We start from the raw sequence: 13,861 nt of genomic DNA on the forward strand, positions 1-13,861 counted from the left end.
GTAGGGTAGGGCTAATTTAGGGAAAGTGTAGGGTAGGGTAGGGTAGGGTACGGATAAGGTAGGGGTAGTGTAGGGTAGGGGCAAGGTCGAGGTAGGGGAAGTATATGGAACGTATAGGGTAGAGGAGGAGTAGGATAGGGGTTGGGTAGGGTAAGGTAGGGTAGGGGTAGGGTACGGGTAGGGTAGGATTAGGGTAGGGGTAAGGTAGGGGTAGGGAAGGGTTAGGGTTAGCGGTAGGGTAGGAGTAAGGTAGGGGTAGGGTAGGGGTATATTAGGGGTAGGGTAGGATAGGGTATGGATAGGTTACGGGTAGGGTTAGGGTAGGGGTAAGGTGGGAGGAGGGTAGGGTTAGCGTTAGCGGTAGGGTAGGAGTAAGGTAGGGGTAGGGTAGGGTAGGGTTGGGTAGGTTTACGAGCAGGGTAAGGTAGAGGTAGATAAGTTTACATCAATTATTACGCAGACGAAGTCGCGGGCGTCCGCTAGTATTATACATAAACATAGCAGTTTCAATAAAATAATTAGAATCTTAGCTTATGTAAAAAGATTCATACATAATTGTAGAACTAAAAATCAACACAATCATCTTACACTCAATGAAATCAATTCATCTCGCAAAATCGTATTACATCATGCTCAAAGGGAAATGTTCCTTGAAGAGTACAATTTATTAAAAAACAATAAACAATTGCCGAAACGTAGTAAACTAAATTCATTGTCACCTTTCTTAGATTCTGACGATCTCATTAGAGTAGGTGGGCGCTTAAGGAACTCATATTATTCATATGACGTCAAACATCCAATTGTGCTTTGCGCTAAACATCACATCACAAAAACTTTATTTCTATTACATCACAAAGTTCTTATGCATGCAGGACCTCAGCTTCTTTTAAGTAATATTAGACAAAATTACTGGACTATTGACGGTAGGAATCTAGCAAGAAAAACTGTACACGCTTGTGTTCGTTGCTTTCGCTTCAAGGCCACTTCAGTCCAACCAATCATGGGTGACTTACCCAATGAGCGTACACATTTAGTATCGCCCTTTCTAACCACAGGTGTCGACTATGCCGGGCCAGTGCTGATACTAAACAGAAAGGGCAAAGGAAGCAGGCTCACAAAATCATATATCTGCGTATTTATTTGCTTCGCAGTAAAGGCAGTACACCTCGAGCTGGTAACCGATCTTACAAAAGAGGCCTATCTAGCTTGTCTGAATCGATTTACATCGAGGCGTGGAAAGCCGGAAACCATTTACTCTGACAACGTGTCCACGTTCATAGGTGCCTCAAATGAGCTCGCGCAGTTCCTCAAAAGCAGCGTAGACTACGTGCAAGCACAACTAGTTGAACAAGGTATTAACTTTAAATATATTCCAGCGTATAGTCCTCATTTTGGCGGTATCTGGGAAGCCGCTGTTAAGTCAGTTAAACACCATTTGCGCAGAGTGCTTTCTTTGACTCACTTTGATTATGAAGAAATGGCGACCTGCTTGGCGCAGATAGAGGCAGTTTTAAATTCGCGTCCACTCACACCTTTATCCACAGACCCCTCCGACCTTTCCTATTTATCTCCATCTCACTTTCTCATCGGACGACCACTGTTAGCAACAGCACGGGCAAACCTCTTGGACAAAGAAGTCAATCGTCTCCAGCGATATTAACGAGTGGAGAAACTTCGTCAACACTTTTGGCAGAGATATTCGTTGGAATACGTTTCGTTGCTTCAAACTAAAAGCAAATGGAGGCAATCAATGGACAAACTAAAGATCGGAGCCCTCGTCTTAGTAAAGGATCGCACACAGCCACCTCTTCTTTGGCTCATGGGTCGAGTCACAAACATCATTTACGGCGGCGACTCCATCGGCAGGGTGGCTCAACTGAACACGAAGAAAGGCATTATCACGCGAGCCTTCAACAACATATGCCCGCTTCCCTTGGACGACATCAGCCCGGGGGGGAGCATGTTGTGAAACAACAAATAAAATTCAGAGGATAAAATACTCGACCACAATAACCTCATTAATAACATTTTATCCTCTGAGTAAAATTGTAATGACGTAAAACGTCATTGCATATAGATCAAGACGTATAGACAAGACAACAAAGTGACAGACGTCATTTTCATATAAAACGTCACACACATTAGGAACAGACCTCACCAACGACGGACTCATAAAACTTACATATCAAATTCTGCAACATCATTCATATATTCAAAAATAGAATCAAGAAGAAGCAAGAAAACCGAAGAAAGAAACCTGCACCTATAAAATATTATAGTCAGTATTCAACAGTTCCATTTATTATGTGAACAACAAGCTGTGGTTCATATATAAGTGATGAACCTTAAAAAAAATCAAAGTTTACAAACAAATTAAAACTTTACTCTACTTTATAAAGAACAAATAAGAAACTATAGTAATGCATACATTCTTATACAAATTAAACATTATAATATACTTCTACCATATTAGTAATTTTTTATATTTAGTTTTTTAAGTAATTACAACCAATACATATAGATTACAACCTTCATGTTGGTAATAAATGCCTTAAGAAAGATGTTTTACATTTGTGTAATTAGTTTTAAGACACAGTTATATTAACTACATACCAATTTAATAAACATTTATCAAATAAATGTAAAAAATGGGATTTAATAAAGTTAATTGAATAATGAGTATGACCATCTTTCTGCTTATCCCTCAGAAAAGAAGAAGATGACCATCTTATTGATATTATTTATTTATCATTAAACTGTGACTGGCAAAATACAAAGTTTTGACACGGGTCTTTTAAATACAGAATCCTTGCACTTAAGAGTCACCACACGGGTCAAGTTGTCTTGTCCCGGATGCTTCTCCAAGATTCTACCATACAACCATCTAGATGGTGGAAGATCATTTTCCATCACAAGCACTACATCACCTATATTTGGTTCAGGTGTGACCTTTGACCATTTGTATCGATGCATAAATTGAGTGAGATATTCTTGTGACCATCTACGCCAAAAATGCTGTACCAAACGCTGAGTAAATTGCCACCGTTTAAGGCTAGTGACGTTAGAATTTTCATAATTAGTGTCAGGAGCAAGGATTAAAGGTTCTCCTATCAAAAAATGACCTGGGGTAAGTGGAAAGGGGTTTTTTGGGTCATCGCTTAACTGAGATATAGGTCTTGAATTTAGACATGCTTCTACCTGTGCCAGGACTGTTACCATCTCTTCATAGGTAAGTTTAGCATTCCCAATTGTTCGTTTCAAGTGATTTTTTGTAGATTTAATGCCGGCTTCCCACAATCCTCCAAAATTGGGTGCATGGGGTGGAATAAACTGCCAATTTGTTCCATTGGTTGATAACCAATCTGCAATTTCAATTGCCACAGTTGATTTTTCTTCTGCTAACAAATTCTTCAACTCTTTGGAAGCACCAACAAAATTTGAGGCATTATCACTGTACAAGGTTTTACAAATTCCACAGCGTCCCGCTGAACGCAAAACGCTTATAAGCTGCCAAAAATCCTTGACTGGTCAAATCGGTTACTGCTTCCAAATGAATTGCTCGGGTTGCCATACAAATAAACAAACAAATGTACCCCTTATATGATTTATGACCTCTACCCTTAGATGTTCTGAGGTATACAGGCCCTGCATAATCCAAACTACTTTCATAGAAGGGTCTATTTACTGTTACTCTGGCCTTGGGCAATTGCCCCAAAAGTTGTTCTCGTTTTTGAGCTGCATATCGTACACACTGAACACATTTTCTTATATAAAACTTCACCCGATTTTTTACATCCAAGATCCAGTATTTTGATCTTAAGTAGTTTACCATTACTTGCATACCTCCATGCAGAGTTTTATCATGTGCATCTGCAATTATAAGATCAGTAAGATGTGCTTTAGCAGGAAATATTATTGGATGCTTTTGGTATTCCTCTATTTCAGCATTTTCCAATCGACCCCCAACTTTCAAGATTCCTGAATTGTCCAGATACGGAGTAAGAGAGGTAAGTTTACTTTTTCTATTAATTTTGCCTTCCTTTTTTAAATCTTCTATCTCCTTTCCAAAATATTGAACTTGCATCTGTCGAATGCAGATTAAGAGTGCCTCATTTATTTCTTCTGCTCTCAACCATTTGGTTTTTTGGATTTGTTTTTGAGGTAGCCATCTCCTACATAAGGCAATTACTCTTACAAGTCTTCTTAGTGTTCCAAATCTCAACAACATATTCTCATGATCTCTAACAACTGCATGATGAACCGTTTTTGCCTTTTCTTCAATGGTTGTTTCATAGGACTTATTGTTATCCAACAGAATCTCTTTATTTTTTAACCACATAGGTCCTTCTTTCCACAATCTTAGATCCTTTAATTCAGAGGGTTTAACTCCTCGAGATGCACAATCTGCTGGATTATATTATAGTAATAATTTCTGACACTCGATTTGCTATAAATGTTTTCCACCTTCCAGGATGACTGCTCAACCAGGCAAGTACTACTGTTGAGTCAGTCCATGCCTTTATATTTTCCCTTGGTGTATTTAAAACCTCTGATACCTCCTTCAACAGTTTAGCCAAGAAAACGGCTCCACAGAGCTCTAGTCTGGGAATTGACACTTGCTTTATTGGAGCAACTTTAGTTTTAGAGGTTACTAAAGCAACATGCACATTTTTATGTTCATCAATAACTCGAACATATATTACAGCTGAATATGCTTTGTTGGAAGCGTCACTAAAACCATGCAACTGCACACATGTGTCACCCTTACTAATATGTATCCATCTTGGAATTATAAATTTCATAAATTCAGTAAGTTCGTTTCTATAACTATTCCATTCAATAGACTAGGTGTGAGCTCTTGGTCCCACTCGATACCCGATTATTGATGGGGCTAACCAACCGAGTGGGTCGAAGAGTCTTGAAATTTCTGATATAACCTTTCTTTTTGTTACAGGTCCAGAAGATTCAGGAAGCTGCACACTATATTGGAAACTATCTGAGATTCGGTCCCAGGTAAGTCCCAAAATTTTAAATATACTGTCAGTTTTAATTTCCAGTTCCTCGATTCCTTTTTCTCGCATTCCCTTTAGCAACTCATCATTATTGCTGGACCACTTTTTTAATATGAAGCCTCCCTTCCTTAAAATTTCCTTTATTTCTTGGTGAAGTTGTTTTCCTTCTTCAATATTTTGGCAGCCACTCAGCAAATCATCCATATAAAAATCTTGTAAGATTATTTCAGATGCTGCTGGGAAATTGCTTCCTTCATCACGTGCAAGTTGCTGCAGTGTTCTAACAGCTAAATATGGAGCTGACGCAGTTCCAAAGGTGACCGTGAGTAATCTATAACTTTTTATTACAGATTCTGGATTGGTTATATCTCTCCACCAAATACGTTGGAAATTTACATCTTCCTTGCTCATTTTTACTTGCCTATACATTTTCTCTATGTCGGCAACAAGGCATATTGGGTTACCACGCCAGCGCATGATCAAGGTACGCAAGTCATCTTGGAGGGTAGGTCCAATCATCAAATTGCTGTTTAATGATTCCCCATTTTTATCCCTACATGAGGCGTCATAGACAACCCGTACTTTAGTTGTATCCTTCTCTTCCCGAATCACACAGTGGTGTGGAAGATAAACTGCTTCAGGTTCATCCTCTTCATTATTAGGTACAACTTCTAGATGACCTAAATCTAGATAATCTTGTATTACATTGCTATACTCCTTTTGCAATTTTTTATTTTTTGACAATCTTTTTTCCAGCATGTCAAATCTTTTTAAAGCAATTTCTTTACTGTTACCATACTTGCATGGTGGGTTGCTGGACTTAAAGGGTAACTTCACAATGTATCTTCCATTTTCATCTCTTTTAGTTGTATTTTTAAACATTTCTTCACATTTTATTTCTTCTTCAGTTAACAACCTTTTTTTGTTTTCTTTTGGTTCAGCTTCTATTTCCCAAAACTTCTGCAATAAATCCCTTTCAGATATTTCAGTGTGCATACTGATAATTGAAGTGCAACATGTCTGTGAACTGCTTATATTGCTGTTCCCAACCTGGCCGGAGACTATCCACCCCAATGTTGTATTTTGGGCCATTGGATAGCCTGGCGGACCCTTTAATATTCCATTGATTAACACTTGTCCATAGACATCCGCACCTAACAAAATATCAATCTTATTAGGTGTATGAAATAATGGATCCGCTAGTTTTAACTTTGACAACTCTTCCCATGCTTGCAATACCACCTGTTTTTCAGGAAGGAAAGAAGTTAGTCTTTTTAATACATGTGCCTTAACAGTTATGTTATATGAAGGATCTTGGAGTGATTGTAACTTCAATAAAACTACAGCCTTAGATACTACTGACCCTTGCTGATCACCACCGAGGCCTATCACATTACTTTCAGTATATATTTTATTCAACTTCAGAAGCTGCTCTGTGATAAAGGATGCTTGAGATCCTTGATCTAATAATGCTCTTACAATAATACTATAATTGTTTCTCACCTGGACCTTAACTAAGGCCGTTGCCAATAACACTTGACAATGAATATTTGAGAAACAAGTTACAATATTGCTCAACTTAACTTCCTTTGGTTCTACGGTACTACTACTTTGTGCCAGTGCTTGTGATTTCAAATGACCTTCTCGTGTCTCTGCACCCGTAGGATGCAGCAATGAATGATGTCGCTTATTACAAATTTTACACTTAATAGGCAGACGGCAAGCGAAAACAGAGTGGTTACTATGGAGGCATCCAAAACATAAACGTTGATTTTTAACAAATTCACGCCGTGACTCAACAGATTCTTGTGCAAATTTTTTACAATTAGCCAGTTTATGATTATCTTGACAAAAACCACAAGATTGAATTTTATTATTCACTACATGCAAATTTTTGACAGTATGACTCCTTGAGCCTTTAGAATTTTTATTCTCCAAGAACTCCAAAGAGCGAAATCTTTGTTCTAGGAATTCCTTAAAATTTTTAAACGTAGGAATGTCCTCCGATGAATCACTTAATCTAACCTCCCATAGTTTTCTAGATTCAGTGTCTAACTTTAAACAAAGAATATAAATTACAATAACATTCCAATGCTCTGTATTAATACCTAAATTATGTTATCGCCGTTTAGTGTTGGAAATAGTAGTCTGTGACGAACATGACGTTGCTCGATCTCGTGTTGGCTTCAGTGTGCTCGTGGCGTTCGAGTCGTCCACATCTCTTGTTGTGTAATTCTTTATGGGTTACTTGGGATAGTCGGGTAGAGTGACTTGAGTGGAAAAGGGGAGTGTTTGATATCAGTAAAAGGCGCCTTTAACCCTACACACATCGTTCGCAAGTACGTGACTCCACTCAAGGTCATTGTCTGCCATTCTAGGCTCTTATTTTGGTTACAGTTTGATTTGTTAATTAAGTTGTCCTGACAAGTGTTGTGAATCATAACCTTTGTTCGACATTAGTTTTCTTATATTTGAAATCACCTTTTGAGTCCTATAATAATTATCTAAAGCACACAAACATTCATTACTTGTATCTAAAAGCTCCTTTAATGATGATGCAGACTCAGTTGTTACATTTCTTTGGCTCATGAACCTTTTCAGTATACCATCTGCCAAGTATCTGTTATTGTTGTACCTCCTATCTAATTGGTCCCAACACATTTGGTAATTTTGTGATGTTACAGGTATGTGTCTTAGCAAGTGCTCTGCCTCCCCTGATATGTGTGTCTTAAGGTAATGTAATTTTTGAACTTCGTCAATTTTAGAATTACTGTGAATTAAGGACCTGAATAAGTCCCTAAAACTTAGCCATTCGTTATAATTTCCTGAAAATATAGGTATGGATATTTGAGGCAGCTTGACACTTGTGCCTTGTGTCTTTAATATCCAAACCCTGGGAAGCACTACCACTAGGCCTATATTCACTAGATTTTTTTAAAATTTGTTTTAGTTCAGATTTATAATCAATATATAACTCTTCAGCCCTTTCATATAGTTCACCCGAAAAATATTGATAGGTTTTCAATTCATCAGTTGCTAATTCCACAATTTTGGTATGATTGTTCATAAATGTTGTAAACTGACATTCTAAACTGTCCAACCGAGCTTCTACGTATGTTTCTGTTAACCTAGTTTTTGGACTCTTTTTAAAGTTCACTTGAGCTTTTTCGATATTGTTAATTAAATTGGATTGCACTCTGTAGAGAGCCTCCATCTTGTTTTATCACTCACTGACACACTATGACTATGAAACCGCTTCAACAAACCCGATGTCCCGAGTCGCCGCCACCGGCAGCAGACCTGCCACCTCTCGTACCGTCTCTCAGACACGAAGGCCGAACACGATGCTCCGTCGGGCCTCGCCCGTAGGACTCCGCTGGGTGCAGCTTGGCGTGGCTTGTATACCGCTTGCTCAATGCGCCTTGACGTCGACCACGAGGCAAATTTGTAGTTGTACTTCTCGTGTTTTATTGCGTATCCGGCACGAAGACCAAATTTATGTTAAGTCTTTCTTTAACCATTACAAAAATAACAAATTTATGTTATAAGACTTTCTTTATTAGTACAACTAAATACCATTACAGAAATAAGAAAAAAGGTTATCGCTAGTGTTAAGTCGAGTCAATGTGTCATTGGCAATTTTGCTTTGGCATAGACATTTTTTTTTTTTTTATGGTTTCAGACCACAGATTAAACAAAGAGATTCAAGCAAGCGCGGGTAAACGGCGGGAGTAACTATGACTATGACTATGACTATGACTCTCTTAAGGTAGCCAAATGCCTCGTCATCTAATTAGTGACGCGCATGAATGGATTAAGGACTGACTGCAGTACCAATCCTGGTACTGTTACAATTGAAAATTTTTTAAACTAGAAGATACGACAACGGAGATGCACTGTAACATTAACCTTGTACACCAAAACATACAGAGCATCAACGGCAAGGAATTAGAAGTTGAACTATTTGTAGAAAAATTCAATATACACATTTTATGTATTACGGAGCATTGGCTCACTAACTGACAGCTGTCAGTTCTTAATATTAATAATTATTCATTGTCAAGTGTGTTCTTCAGAAGGGCTGGTCATGGTGGCTCCTTAATTTTCTTACATAATAACTTAAAATGTAAGGATAGAAAAGATATAGTTAGTCTTTCTGTGGAATGCATTGTTGAACTTTCTTGTGTGGAGTTGGAACAAATTATTATAGTATGCGTGTACCGACCCCCTCCTGCTGACTTTGATCAATTTGAAGAGGTAATGGAAGATGTAATGAGGCGATTGTGCACATCTTCCAAACAAATACTGATTTGCGGCGATTTTAATGTTGATATTCTAACAGAAAACACAAAATCTATTAGATTTCTTAACTTATTCAAATGTTTTGATTTGACGCATGCTTTTAACGAACCTACTAGGATAACCGCAACTTCAGGTACCTGTCTAGATAATATATTTTATAATTGTGTGCTTGAGAAAAAGAAGATAATAAATAAATTAAGCTCTGATCATAGTGGTCAAATAATTACTATCTTAAATAATAAACCCAATAGCAATCAATAGGTAATGTGTAGGCCAATATCTGAAAGTAAATTAAAGCGATTTAAAAACACAATTATTTCTAAAATTCCAAGTCTTGCATTTGAAAATAATCATCCAGACATGCTCTTTGGTACACTTTTCAAGTCAGTAGACAGAGAGTTTAGTAAAATTTTTAACTTTAAACGCATTAATGCTAGCCAAAAATTAAAGTTTGGCGAATGGGCTACTGTAGGCATCTATAAAAGTAGAGATAAATTGTACGAGTTGTACGAGGAAAAACAATATAATCAAACGCGAACTTATTTAGATTACGTAAAAAGTTACTCAAAAATTTTTAAACGTGTTTGTATTCTTGCGAAATCGTTACACATCAAACAGAAAATAATTGAGTCTGAGAACAAGATACAAACCACCTGGAACATAATTAATAGAGAATCAGGAAAAATCAAACCGCGGGATATGAGTTTTGAATTAATTGTCAATGACAAAAAGGTAAACACTGATATCGAGGTTGTTAATGCCTTTGAAGATTTTTTCCAGAATGTTCCTATCTTGTTAACTGATTCACTAGATTCGTCTGCTACGGAAGCCCAGAGACTATTAAGAGGCAATGTTAAAGAGTGCAACGTTCTTTTTGAATTTCACCACATAACTGTATCAGACATTAAAAGATCTTTCAATTTATTAAAATTAAAAAGAACCGGAGATCTGTGGGGCATGTCAGTGAAAGTAATATCTAATATAATTGATATCATTGCTCCCCACTTAGCTATTATTTTTAATGAATGTGTGGACTTAGGTATTTTTCCGAACCTAATGAAGCATGGCAAATTGATACCACTTTTTAAATCAGGAGACAAATCAGATCTTAATAATTATAGACCTCTATTTTCTATTTAATTATTATAGATATATATTTCTTCTTTCTTCTTCTTCTTCTATAGACCGATTACAATATTGCCAACACTTAGCAAGGTCTTTGAAAAAATCATATTAAATCAACTTTTATGTCATTTTAATTTAAATAACTTGCTTCATCCTGAACAGTATGGTTTTACAAAAGGTCGCAATACAACTGATGCAGGAGCTAAACTTTTAAAACATATTTATGAAGCATGGGAAGGTTCTAAGAATGCAATTGGTGTGTTCTGTGATCTGTCCAAGGCGTTCGATTGTGTTGACCATAACACGCTTCTACTCAAGTTACGGCACTATGGCATCAAAAGTGTTGCACTCGATCTCATTGCCTCTTATCTCAGTGATAGAACACAGAAGGTATGCATAAATGATATAAAGTCGCACGGTTCCACTACCATAATGGGCGTCCCACAGGGTTCAATTCTGGGTCCTTTTCTATTTTTAGTGTACATAAACGATTTGCCATACCATGTCAGCGGCATATGTGAGATTGTACTGTTTGCTGATGATACATCCTTAATTTTTAAGTCCGACAGAAATAAAGATAACTCTGACGACGTAAACCGTGCCATATCGCATGTGTCGCATTGGTTCACTGCAAATAATCTACTTTTGAATGCTAAGAAAACAAAATGTATTGAGTTTTCATTGCCAAATGTTATAAAACTAGATAAGTCTATAATGATCGATGGTGAAACACTAGAAATGGAGAGTTCCACAGTTTTCCTGGGAGTGACCTTGGATTGTAAACTTCAGTGGGGTGCTCATATAGAAAAACTGTCTGGTAAACTTAGCTCAGCGGCATTTGCCGTGAGAAAAATAAGACAGTTTACTGATGTCGATACAGCTAGGCTTGTTTATTTTGCGTACTTTCACAGCGTAATGTCTTACGGTATTTTATTGTGGGGCAAGGCTGCCGATATACAATCTATATTTGTACTTCAAAAAAGAGCAATTCGAGCAATATATCAATTAAAATCACGCGAGTCCCTTCGTCAAAAGTTTAAAGAAATAGGTATACTAACAGTAGCCTGTCAATATATATATAACTGTATAATATATGTAAGACAAAATATTAATTTGTACAAACGAAAAGGAGATCTAAACCCACGTCTTACTAGACACGGGCATAAGTTAGTTATTTCTGCATATCGTCTCCAAAGAGTAAAAAAATCTTTTGTAGGTTTGGGTGTACTCTTCTATAATAAGATCCCCAAGACTGTGATGGACCTGCCAATGCATAGCTTTAAGCAATGTGTTAAAAAACATTTACTTAGTCGAGGGTACTACAACATTGATGAGTTCCTTAATGATAAAAATGCTTGGAGGCCGTTGGATCAGCTTCCACCTTCACACAGGAAGTAAAACTATAACAAATGTAAACAGTAATTGTTATCAATTGTAAATTATAATACTGTATGACTTTTTCAAAAGAGCAACTGTTGTGTTTCTTGCCGGTATCTTCTCAGCAGGACCTGCCTTCCGAACCGGTGGTAGAATCTTTACAAATAGTCAACTGACGTGTCAAAAGCGCTTGTAAACTGAGCCTACTTGAAATAAATGATTTTTGATTTGATTTAAGGAGATTCCCGCTGTCCCCCGCGGCGGCAAGCTACGGGAGTTCGCGCATCGGTGGCACGCGAGGCGGAGCGCTCTGGACCGTGGACCACAATAGTCGAAGGTGATGCAGAATCAGGCGTGGACCGCGGCGGGCCCAGGGATCTCAACGTCGTGTGTCGTCCAGCCCCAGAAGGGGGAGAGTGAAGAAAAGGGACAAGGAACGAAAAGAGAAATAACTTGTAGGGAGTCAAGAAGGCGTCCCGGGAACACGCACAGAGCAAGTACCGGGTTCGCCCTCCCTCGATTCGGCCCAAATAACCGAGAGGTTGAAAGGGCCATGGGAGGTGGTGGGTTGTCCCCCGCGGCGGTCGGACGTGTTTGCGCGAGCTCCGCGAATTTTTCGATCTCTTAAAATTCATTTCCTCGGAAATATTAGTGCTTCGCAAACGTGAAAGTGCTCAGTGTGCTTGTGATAACGCCGCCTTCCCCCTGGTTGGACGTTCATCCCTCGGGAGCACAGGGATCATCACGAGACAGGACTCCATCAGTTAAGTTAGGTTAAGTTAGCATAGTTTTACTTGTAATTAGTCGTGTAAAAACATCCTGTTAGTATTATATTTGACAATTTGCGTAGTGTATATTATTTAGGTTTAGGTTAGAGCATACCTGTGCACTACTATTAGGTTAGATAGTTAGTTTAGGCTACCACGTGCGACGCACATGTTCGCACGTTGTTTTTAGGTTATAGTGGCATTGACAGTGACGTTGTCAGTTGCGGTGACGTTGACTTTGACATCGACGGTGACGTTTGACGTTAACAGTGACGTTGAAGTTGAGTTGACTTTGGCAGCTGGTGGACACTGAGTCGGACCAACTTCAGTTTGGTTCGGCATTCGCGATTTGCAGCGCTCAGACCAGATGATGATATGGCGATCACGCCAACCGTTGCTTCGGGTCGCCCTCAGCCGCCTACTGCTGCCCTGAAGCGCCCACTCACGTCGCCGGGGGATCACCAGCCGACTGAAAAGGTGCGCTTGTGCCGACCTGGTATGCAGGCGCCCCCGCCACCGGCGCCGCAGATGCAGCGCCGTCAGATAACCGCTGCAACTCCGTCGCAGCCGACCTCTGACTCGGAGGACGAGCAAGGTGCCAAGAAACGGGCGCTAATGACCTGCTCAAAGTTGGAGTTGTTGGACCGAGTTAACACCGAGCTACAATCTATCGGCACTGTAATCAGCAGCTCACTGTCGAGGTTAAATAAGGAGAGCACAAACTCAATCAGAGACAGCGTCCAAGACACGCTGGCGGTGGTCGCAGCCCTCACTCTACGGCTAGCAGAAACGGAGGCTGAACTAGGCCGCGCCCAATTGAAAATAGCAAACCTAGAAGCCCGCGCCCTCCTGTCGCCCCCCCCGTCTGTCCCAGCAGCAGCCCCAGCAGCAGCTCCAGCAGCGCCTTCATACGCAACGGCGCTGAAGTTCAAAAGAGGTGCCACCTCGGTCCCCATCCCTCAGGAGCAAGGCCCGGTGCTGGCATTCTACCCGGCCGCCGACAGTGTGGACAAGTTGAAGACTGCTGAGGACACTAAGGCGGAATTAAAGAGGGTCGTTGACCCGCGTGCCCTGGATGTCCAAGCGACAAAGGTACGGAAGATTGGGAACGCTGGGGTTATTGTGCAAACGACTTCTAATGAATCTGCCGTCCGTCTACGCAGCGCGGCCCCTCCAACCCTGCGGGTCAGTGAGTCAAAGCGCAACCAGCCCAGGCTCTGCATTAGGGGCGTGGACGGTGACCCTTCTCCGGACAGCATAATTGAGGCCATACACGAC

At 39.6% G+C, this 13,861-nt stretch overlaps 1 protein-coding gene across 5 annotated transcripts; it reads left to right on the forward strand.

Moving 5' to 3' along the window:
- Nucleotides 1-402: 402 nt before the first annotated feature.
- On the forward strand, nt 403-12,926 carry LOC128198939 (uncharacterized). 5 transcript variants are annotated; one of them, XM_052886811.1, is made up of 5 exons: nt 406-1,352; nt 3,946-4,007; nt 4,955-5,013; nt 5,243-5,334; nt 12,055-12,926. In XM_052886811.1, exons 1-4 carry the CDS (start codon nt 644-646, stop codon nt 5,301-5,303), a joined length of 891 nt encoding a protein of 296 aa, XP_052742771.1. In that variant the 5' UTR covers nt 406-643; the 3' UTR covers nt 5,304-5,334; nt 12,055-12,926. The 5 variants fall into 5 exon arrangements, with proteins under 5 accessions (XP_052742768.1, XP_052742769.1, XP_052742770.1 ...); XM_052886812.1 differs by having other exon boundaries at nt 5,243-5,328; XM_052886808.1 differs by lacking the exon at nt 3,946-4,007 and having other exon boundaries at nt 403-1,352; nt 5,233-5,334.
- The last annotated feature ends 935 nt before the right edge of the window (nt 12,927-13,861 follow it).

This window comes from Bicyclus anynana, chromosome 18 (assembly GCF_947172395.1).
Source record: "Bicyclus anynana chromosome 18, ilBicAnyn1.1, whole genome shotgun sequence".
Lineage (NCBI taxonomy): Eukaryota > Metazoa > Arthropoda > Insecta > Lepidoptera > Nymphalidae > Bicyclus > Bicyclus anynana.

Excerpts from the sequence above, each read along its gene's own strand:
- LOC128198939 (XM_052886808.1), top strand. The coding sequence starts at position 644 with ATGTTCCTTGAAGAGTACAATTTATTAAAAAACAATAAACAATTGCCG. Across the intron at positions 1,353-4,954 it reads AGCACAACTAGTTGAACAAG|GTCCAGAAGATTCAGGAAGC; the intron begins GTATTAACTTTA and ends TTTTTGTTACAG. Across the intron at positions 5,014-5,232 it reads TATCTGAGATTCGGTCCCAG|ATTATTTCAGATGCTGCTGG; the intron begins GTAAGTCCCAAA and ends AAATCTTGTAAG.